General features: G+C 43.7%; 1 protein-coding gene across 2 annotated transcripts in view; it reads right to left on the reverse strand.

Moving 5' to 3' along the window:
• Nucleotides 1-7404, reverse strand: part of SLC2A3 (solute carrier family 2 member 3) — a 91644-nt gene extending 84240 nt beyond the window's left edge. The window contains exons 1-2 of one of the 2 annotated variants that reach the window (XM_004766603.3): nt 7304-7404; nt 4999-5073 (exon numbers count right to left, since the gene is read on the reverse strand). In XM_004766603.3, coding sequence (XP_004766660.1) covers nt 4999-5019 — 21 coding nt within the window. In that variant the 5' untranslated portion in view covers nt 5020-5073; nt 7304-7404. Of the gene's footprint in view, nt 1-4998; nt 5074-6928; nt 7106-7303 lie in introns of those variants that run through there. The other variant, XM_004766602.3, reaches the window with a different exon arrangement.
• Nucleotides 7405-10151: the final 2747 nt, after the last annotated feature.

Here is a 10151-nt window from a genome sequence, read left to right on the forward strand (position 1 = left end):
CCTGGGTGGCTCAGTCCATTGAGCAGCCAACTCTTGATTTTGGCTCAGGTCCAGGTGTCACTCTTGATCTGCCTTCAGCTGGGAATTTGCTTGAGGAAATCTCTCTCCCTCTTCATCTCCTCCTTCCCCCACCTCTATCTCTCTCTTTCAAATAAATAAATCTTTTAAAAAAATTTTATGGTTTGGGGTGCTTGGGTGGCTCAGTGGGTTAAAGCCTCTGCCTTCGGCTCAGGTCATGATCCCAGGGTCCTGGGATCTAGCCCCGTGTCGGGCTCTCTGCTCGGCAGGGAGCCTGCTTCCTCCCCTCTCTCTCTCTCTGCCTGCCTCTCTGCCTACTTGGATCTCTGTCTGTCAAATAAATAAATAAAATCTTTAAAAAAAAAATTTATGGTTTTAAGTCTGTGATCCATTTTGAGTTAATTTTTGTTTGTGAGGTAAGGGTCTAATGTCACTCCTTTGCTTGTGGGCTATCCAGTTGTCCTTGCACAATTTGTTGAAAAGACTATTTTTTCCCTCACTGAATGGTCCTGGCACCTTTTTGAAAGTTGAACACAGGCATCTGAGAGTTTATTTCAGGACTATAAATTCTATTTTATTGATCTGTATGTCTAACCTTATGATAATACCACACTGTTTTGACTACAGTTACTGCTGAGTTTTGAGAGGGCTTTTTGTCAATATGTGGTTTGTAAATATTTCCTCTGTAGCCTGTCTCTTCACCATCTTCACTGGGTCTTTACAGTGCAAAAGCTTTTAATTTTGGTGAGGCCCAATTTATCTTTTTTTTTTCTTTATGGTTTATACTTTTGATGTCAAGCCTCTTCCTGTGTTTATAAATAAAGTTTCATTATAACACACCCATGCCCATTTGTTTACATGTTTGTAGCTGCTTCAACATATGACAGCAGAGTTGAAAATTGTTAACAGAGACACAGAACCTACAAAGCCTAAAACACTATCTGGGTCTTTATAGAAAACTTTGTGGACTCTCTGCTCTAATCTGCTAAGCCTTTCTACTCTAGCACCTCTACATCTATTCTTCCCTCTGAAGCACTTTCTTCAGATCTTCTCATGGCTGGTTCCTTATTGTCACAAATGTTCTTGCTCAAATTCATGCTGGATAGGCCTTCTCTGACTACATTATTTATGTAACCCTACTTTCCTATCCCAACATTTATGCCTTTACCTTGCTTTATTTTTCTTCATTTGAATGTATCACTTCCTTTCGGAGAATATAAGCTATATGAGGGTAGTCCTTTGCACCAAGAGTACCTACTACAGGTACTATTTGAAATATTTGGGGACGCCTGGGTGGTTAAGTGTCTGCCTTTGGCTCAGGTCATGATCCCTGGGTCCTGGAATCAAGTCCCGCATTGGGCTCCCTGATCAGCTAGGAGTCTGCTTCTCCCTTTGCCTGCTCTGCCTACAGCTCACCCTGCTTGTGCTCTCTCTGACAAATAAACAAAATCTTAATATATGGGGCGCATGGGTGGCTCAGTGGGTTAAGCCACTGCCTTCGGCTCAGGTCATGATCTCAGGGTCCTGGGATCAAGTCCCGCATCGGGCTCTCTGCTCGGCAGGGAGCCTGCTTCCCTCTATCTCTCTCTCTCTGCCTGCCTCTCCATCTACTTGTGATCTCTCTCTGTCAAATAAATAAATAAAATCTTTATAAAAAATCTTAATATATATTTGAATGAAAAATGAATCATAGAGAACTATCCCATTTTTTAGAAAAATAATCCTACTGTTAACTCCATAAATTATTTTATTAGGGGAGCAATGCTTGAATAAAAGAACTATATATCTGATTCCCATTATAATTTGTGTAAGTGATGTTTATGTGTCATTGTACCTCTATGAGATTCCCTAACAGAGCAAGCTAAGGAGTTACAGAGGACTAGAGGACAAGGATGTCTGGATGTCTTTGGATTTCTTTTTCTTTTTCTTTCCTTTTTATTTTATTTTTTAAGATTTTATTTATTTATTTGACAGATAGAGATCACAAGTAGGCAGAGAGGCAAGCAGAGAGAGGGAGAAGCAGGCTCCCTGCTGAGCAGAGAGCCCGATGCAGGGCTTGACCCCAGGACCCTGAGATCATGACTTGAGCCAAAGGCAGAGAGGTCCAACCCACTGAGCCACCCAGGTGTCCCTCTTTTTTTTTTTTTTTTTTTTTTTTAAGATTTTATTTGTTTATTTGTCAGAGAGTGATAGCATAAATAAGGGGAGCAGCAGACAGAGGGAGAAGCAGGCTCCCCACTGAGCAGAGAATTCCGATGCTGTTCGATTCCCAAGACCCTGGGATCATGACCTGAGCCTAAGACAGATGCTCAACCGACTGAGCCACCCAGGTGCCCTTAGATTTAGTTTTCTAACTCTATATTCCTTCCTGATCTCCTCTTGAACCTAATAGGTGAATAATAATGTAGGTTATCTTATTTACCCGTGATTGCTTTCTCCCAATTGTTTTTGAATTCTGAACCTCTTCATCTGTCTACTAAAAGAACAATGTTAAACAAAAGAAAAGAAAGAGGGCTTCACTATAAAGACATTGACCACAGGCCAGCTCTAGCATGCTGTAGTTGTGTGACCTTGAAAATTTATCTCAAGATCTTAAACCTTGAATTCAGATAATAACATCTGCCTCACAAATCAATGCATGTAAATAATTGGAAGTTTCCAATTATTTAATATTTTCTATATGCCTAGCTTCTGGCACAAAGCTCCTAAAATGCTTGTGATTTCCTAAGTGACAAAAACACTAGGAGCAACTCTTGTTCTAATATTTGTCTTTGACCCCATCCCTGACACAGAGATCCTAAGACCCTTATAAATTCCTAAGTGATGAGGGCACTAGGAGCATCTTTCGTTCTAATGAGGTGACTCATTACATTAATGAGAGGACTCCTGGATGGGTGCTGGTCACTGGGAAGACCAACCCATGGTTAGAACGTTGGAATTTTCAGCCCTACCCCCTTATCCTCCAGCACAGGGTGAGGGGCTAAAAAGGGAGTTAATAATTGATCCCACCGATCTGAGGAAACTCCATAAAATCCCAGTCGTAGGGTTTCAGAGAGCTTTTAGGCTGGTGAACATGTGCACACGGGAGGGTGCCTCACCCCAAGTCCAGGAGGATAGAAGTTCCTGCACTTGGGAAGCTCCCCAGACTTCCCATATGTGTCTTTTCATCTGACTTCATCTGTACCCTTTATCATATAATAAACTGGTAAATACAGGTAAGTGTTCCTGAGTTCTGGGAGCCACTCCAGCAAACCCAAAGAGGGAGTTGCTGGAACCTCTGATCTACAGCCAGCTGATCAGGAGTGCAGGTAGAACCAGGGCTTGCAACTGGTGTCTGAGTTGTGTGAGTGCTGGAGGGAGGGTCAGTCTAGTAGGACTGGGCCCCTAACCTGTGGAATCTGATACTATTTCTAGGTAGATGGTGTCCGAATTGAATTAAATTGCAAGACAATTAAATTGCTTGGTGTGAGGAAAAACCTCCAAAATTTGGTGACCAGAACTGAAGTGTTTTGTGTGAGTTGTAAACGAGACCCAAAGGAAAGAGTCACTGTAGGAAACATCACTGGATTTTTCCCTACATAGCCAAATAGGTTGCAAAATGCTTAGAATATACAATCCAATTTAATTGTTACAATAACTGGCAAAGAGAAATGTCATGCAAAGAGCTAATTATAGTGTGGCTAATAGATATGAAATAGAACAAACTTTCACAGTCATTTGCATCTGGCTATGTCAAAATGACCTTGTCAAAAGTAGAATAACTTTTTAATGTTGGTAACAACAGCAACAACCATCTTCAATGTTTATTTATCCTTAATTACCACCACGATTCAGAAGACTTTGTCCTTTAGTTTCTGTATTATCAAGATGTATCATAGATATGGACTTCTTTTAAAATAAAACAACAACGATATATGATATCTTAATATTGATAAGGCACAATTAGAAGCCCACAAATAACAGAGGTAGACAATTCTGTGATTTTTGAATGGAAAACAAAGTGAAGGGTCTAGTCTAATTATTAAATATATATGCAGCAGCAGGGACTAGATAGAGGTCTGGGATGGCAAGGGCACAGTGGCTTTGCTCTCAATTGGCAGAGAAGTGAATACATTTTTAAAAAATAATCACTTGAATATCTGAATTTCATATCTTGCTCTTAGAGTGCTTCCTCTAACGTCTTTCCAAAAGAGTCTTAACCACTGTCATATAAATGTATCATCTTTTAAAATGTGTTGACTTTTAAATTTTTCCAAAATGTACATCTTTAGGAAGACATGCTAAGGAAAAGCAATTGCTCTCCCAGCTTTTCTTTCCTTAGTAGGACTATTAAAAAGTTCAGGAAAAAATCAGGGAGTCTGAGATGCCAGCCATTCAAGATACCAATGAAACTCCAGAAACAGCCTTATTTAAAGTCTTTCTAGATGTGATCACACATGGTAAACCACTGACTTGGAGCAATATGTGATTTTAGCCACCCCATGATGTCTACCCCACCCCACCTCATTCCAAAGTTTTAACACCTTTCCGGAGATTCTTATCACAAGGCTTCACAAGTAATAGAGACTCAGTTACACTCTAGAGCCTGCTCTATAATAAGAGTTCTTACTATCATGCATTCATATATTCCTCTGTATTACTCTTCACACCTACACAGCCATGCTTCTTTTCCAGAATGTTCCCCCAAAACCAGTTATGTCATAATTTTACCAAGACTTGTTTGCAATTACAATGCTGAACATTCTTATTACTCTTGATATTACAGCACAAACACCACAAGGGGCAAATACTATTTAATTTAAAAAGAGAGAATGTAGAAATGTACCAAGTCTATTGACTGTAATAGTCTCTCCCACCACCACTTATGAATGTCATACATGATTAAGCCAACAAAAGGTCAGGAACATGAAAGATATTACAATTAACACAGCCACAACAAAACAGTTTGATACTAATCTGACATAAATTCTTAATACTCACATCCTGTTTGTTGCTCTCCATGTCTCTGTTTTAAGAATTCACTCTCCCTCCAACTCCTTTTCAAGGTACTGCTTCCTGTAAATTGTAATTGGCTAGTTATTTATTCGTTCTATCTACTTGAACTCCTTGAGAGCTTACATATGACTTAGCCCACCATTGGGGACACCAAGAAATACTTGTGGAAGGATGTGAAACCTTCACAGAAATCTAATGATGTCTTAGATTAACTCAATTCTATGGGGTCTTCATCAAAGCTCCTTCCACTTGTTCAGTAGCCAGTGGGAAGAATTTTATCAAGTTAAGGGGTCTGGGGCGAGAAGAGGGACAGAGCTGGATATGGTGAAAATGGAACCTCTGTATTTTGAGTCCTTGCTCTGTCATCAACTAGTGGTTTCCCCATTAGCGAAATAAGCAGGGGGTTAGAAAATCTTGCTGTTACAAAATTCTGGGACTTAATGTGGCTTATTTTGCCACATAAAATTTAAAATCTTGGAAATAAGCTACCTGTGGCCTAAAGTGAGCTGAAAGTGGAGTCAGAAATCATGATTCTGCTTAATCAGTTATCAAGTCCTGAGTCTGTTCCCTCTTCTCCTGAAGTGGATGCATGGTTGTGGGGATTGGCTGGGATGTTGTATGTTCAAGGAACAACTATTAATTTCTGAGTTTCTCAGGAGGAGGCAGAGAATTCGGACAGACCATTCCTCTGACTATTCCACAGCCTCCTTGATACTTCTTTCCATTTCTCTCTTCAAACTTCTCACCCCAGTCTCCTCTCTCTCCTTTCCTGTCTACTGCTTCTTGTCTTCTATGTCATCTTCATTTGGGAGGGAGGGGTGGGGGATGGGGGGAGGGGACAAAACTAGAAACAACAATAACAACAACAACAGCCCATAACTCTTTAAACTTGAGTAAATATACTTTTCTTAAAAAGGGAGATGCTATTTGGCTATTTATGGAGTTAATTCAGATAAATTCTTGAAAACAAATGGAAATCCTAAATTTAATCTATGTATTAAACTGGGATAAAATTAACAACAATAAAATTGTTGGGCCTTGTTGAAGGGCCTTATTCCCCTTCTCTTACGCTTCACTTAATGAATGGATGATCCAAAATTTTCTTTTTTTTTTTTTTAAGATTTATTTATTTATTTGACAGACAGAGATCACAAGTAGGCAGAGAGGCAGACAGAGAAGAGGAGGAAGCAGGCTCCCTGCTGAGCAGAGAACCCGATGTGGGGCTTGATCCCAGGACCCTGGGATCATGACCTGAGCCGAAAGCAGAGGCTTTAACCCACTGAGCCACCCAGGCGCCCCACATAATTTTCTAAGAAAATTCCAGTTTTCATCTTGCAAAAACCTACAAAACCAATCCCATCTGAGTAGCAGTTAAACTCCTGGTAGACATCTTTCAAGTTCCATGGCCTGGACCATTCTTCGACCCTTCCTCACTTCCTTCAGGTCTCGGGGTCAAAAGACACCTCCTCAGAAAGGACTTCTCAGACTCACCTCATCCCCTTTCCCTTCACCACCCCCCACCCCCCGACCCCGGCTTTAATATACCATCCCTTCTCCCTCGCCCAGGTTAATACACCAGTCCCCTTCCCATCTTTTATTGTGTATTATCTCCATAAGATTTATCGCCGTCTGGCATTTTGTGTATCTATGTGATTTTCTTGTCTGTCTCTTCGCTAGAATATAAGCTCCCAAAGGGCAGGGCCATTGTCTACCTGGTACACAGTGCAACCCCCAGCATTTCAAGCAGGGGCTGAGACACAACAGGTGCTCAGGAAATAACCAATATTCTCTCCAAGACTCAGAGGCTACGTGCTGGCTTCTCCAGAGCCGCGGGACCCATCCTTCCTCGGCGCAACCCAATTCTGGGTCACCACCCACTTTTACCCGAACCCCGCTCGCGGGCTGGTCCTCCCACCTGCCGGCCACTGGGACAGCGCAGCGCGCCCACCACCCGGGCCCTGCAACTCCAGTTGGGCCCTGCGGCTCCGCTCAACCGCGCATCTCCGGGGGCCCCCCAGGCTTTTCCGCTGGTCCCAGGCCGCTGCGCCCGGGACTGGCAGTGACGGCGCCACTGCGCTTCCGCCGGACTCGCTGAGCAGCCGTTAGGCCCCCCGCGCTGCTGCCAAATGTCAAGGATTCTTTTCTGACGGATCCGTTGATGCGGTAGTAAAACGTGACCCGTTTATCCGGCTCCCTGCGGAAGGAGGACGCGCCCTCCCACCCGCGGGCTGCGCCGGGGATCCCGCTCGCGAGTCCCCGCCACCGCGGCCTCCGCGACCCTCCTTCTCACCTTCGCACCAAACGGACCAGCACCGGCGGCCGGCGCACGACCCATCCGGCGTCTTCAGACCGAGGCGGCTGGGAACCCTTTACGGGGAAACTGTGCTGGGCCCCACCATCCTTAAAGTCGCCGTTAGGAGGGTGTTAACATTTCTGCTTTAAGAGATACCCGTCCCCCTCACCGCCCCCTCGCCCGCGCGAAGGTGCCCCCAGATAGCCCCGCGGGGCGGGCCGGAGTGGGTGCCGAGGAGGCGGAGGGGGCGAGGAGGGAGGGGGGCAACAATTCCTGGTAGTTCTTCTGGCCTCGGTGGCTATTTTCTGATGAAAAGCCCAACTGTCTTTCTTTCCACCTCCCAGAAAGGACTCTTTCCAGTTTCCAATAGAAGTCGTCCCCTGCTGCCCTGTAGGTGCTCTCCAGGAGAGGGGAGGGCCCAGGAGAACACAAAAGTGTTTGGGGGAGACTGCTTTTCCCCAAACCGAACTTGGAATTATTTGGAGCCTCACCAGATGGCTTGGCCTTTAATAAAGCGGCGAGGCACTAGGGATGGTTTTTGTTATTGTTGTTGTTTGTTTTGAGGCTCTACACTGAACTTCTCCAAAGAGATTGTCCCAGTGAACAATAAACACACGAGAAGGTATGCAGTTGAATTGGTCTTCAGGAAACTCCAAATTAAAACTACATGAGATTCCACTGCACGCCCCCCAGAATGGTTAAAATGAAGGAGGAAAAGGAAAGGAAGAAGGAATACAAAACGTGGGAGGGGATATGGGGTACCCAGAACTCTCATACACTGTTAATTGGGGATATACATTGATAAATTGGTGCAATCAATTGGTGCAATTGGGGGAAACTAGCGATATTTATTGAAACAGAACATAGGCCTACCCTGTGACCCAACAATTTCATTCCAACGGATTTCAACAGAAATTCATATACATGCTCACCAAAACATGGATACTAGAATGTCCATCTCTGCAGTATTCATAATAGCTCCAAAACTGGAAATAATCCAAATGTCCATTGAGAGAAGAATGGATAAATACGCGGTGAGTATATTCACCCAACGACATAGGATACAGCAATTAGAGCAAATGTATTATGGTGATGTATTATGGCAACGATATGGATAAATCTCATAAAGTTTAGTGAAAGAAACCGGGGTGCAAAAGAGAATATGTTGGGGTGCCTGGTGGCTCGGTGGGTTGAGGCCTCTGCCTTCGGCTTGGGTCATGACCCTGGGGTCCTGTGATGGAGCCCCCCACTCTCAGCGGAGAGCCTGCTTCCCCCCCCACTCTCTGCCTACTTGTGATCTTTGTCTGTCAAATAAACTCTTTAAAAAAGAGAGAGAGAGAGAGAATATATTAAAAGATTCTATTTATATAAAGGTCAAAACTCGCATATGGTGTCATAAGTCCAGACTGTGGTTACCTTTCAGGGGATTGTGACTAGAAAGGACAGCACGGCTTTTGGGGTCTGTTAGTCACTTGGTCTGGGTGCTGTTAACTTTATAAAAATAACCATCCAAGGGCGCCTGGGTGGCCATTCAGCATCTGCCTTCCCTTCAGGTTATGATCCCAGAGTCCTGGGATGGAGAACCGAATGGGGCTTCCCGCTCAGCAGGAAGCCTGCTTCTCCCTCTCCCACTACCCCTGCTTGTGTGCCCTCTCTCTTGCTGTCTGTCAAATAAATAAATAAAATCTTTAACAAAAAGAAAAAAACCCCAATATCCAATAAAACATTTTCCTGGTATGTTTTACCTTAAAAAGTTTTCAGAACAAAAAAGCCTGACAGGGACGCCTGGGTGGCTCAGTTGGTTAAGGAGCTGCCTTCAGCTCAGGTCATGATCCCAGCGTCCTGGGATCGAGTCCCACATCGGGCTCCTTGCTCCACAGGGAGCCTGCTTCTCCCTCTGACTCTGCCTTCCACTCTGTCTGCCTGTGCTCGCTCTCACTCTCTCTCTCTTACAAATAATCTTAAAGAAAAAAAAAAAGCCTGACATATTAATTTGTCCAACTTCTCTGCTCAATTCAACCTGCATCGCTTTTATGATCATTATAAGGCTCTAGTAGGCACTGTGGAGTCCTGGAAAGATGTGTCTGCCTTCCAGTATTTCATAATCTTGGCAGTGGTATAAGCAAGTCATTGCTGGGAATAGTCTTTGATTATGTGCTAATTGTTAGGGAAATCCTATTAAAATACTTTGGAAGAAAGTTGGAGAAAAGTATATGCATCTAGGCAGAGTTTCTGGGTTAGAGGGATTTTTTTTTTTTTTTTAGATTTTATTTATTTATTTATTTTAAAAAAAGATTGTATTTATTTATTTGACAGACAGAGATCACAAGTAGGCAGAGAAGCAGGCAGAGAGGGAGGAGGAAGCAGGCTCCCGGCTGAGCAGAGAGCCCTATGAAGGGTTTGATCCCAGTACCCTGAGATCATGACCCAGCTGAAGGCAGAGGTTTTTAACCCACTGAGCCACCCAGGTGCCCCTAAGATTTTATTTATTTGACGGAGAGGCAGGCAGAGAGAGAAGGGGAAGCAGGCTCCCCACTGACCAGAGAGTGTGATGTGGGGCTCTATCCCAGTACCCTGAGATCATGACCTGAGTCGAAGGCAGAGGCTTTAATCCACTGAGCCACCCAGGCACCTGAGTTAGAGGGATCTTAAGATCCTATAATTTCTTGTGAATAGGCGCTAGGGTGATCAACTGTCTCAGTTATCCCAGGACTAAGGGGTTTCCCCAGGATAGCCATGGTCAACCTGGGATGGGTAGTCACTCTAACTGGGGCTGAGCCTGATTCATCTTTGTTTCCATTTTTTATTTTGTTTCTTCCTCTTCTTACTTTCTTTTATTTTTTTA

This window comes from Mustela putorius, unplaced genomic scaffold, assembly GCF_011764305.1.
Source record: "Mustela putorius furo isolate JIRA1106 unplaced genomic scaffold, ASM1176430v1.1 tig00003988_pilon_pilon_pilon, whole genome shotgun sequence".
In the NCBI taxonomy this organism is placed as follows: Eukaryota; Metazoa; Chordata; class Mammalia; order Carnivora; family Mustelidae; genus Mustela; species Mustela putorius.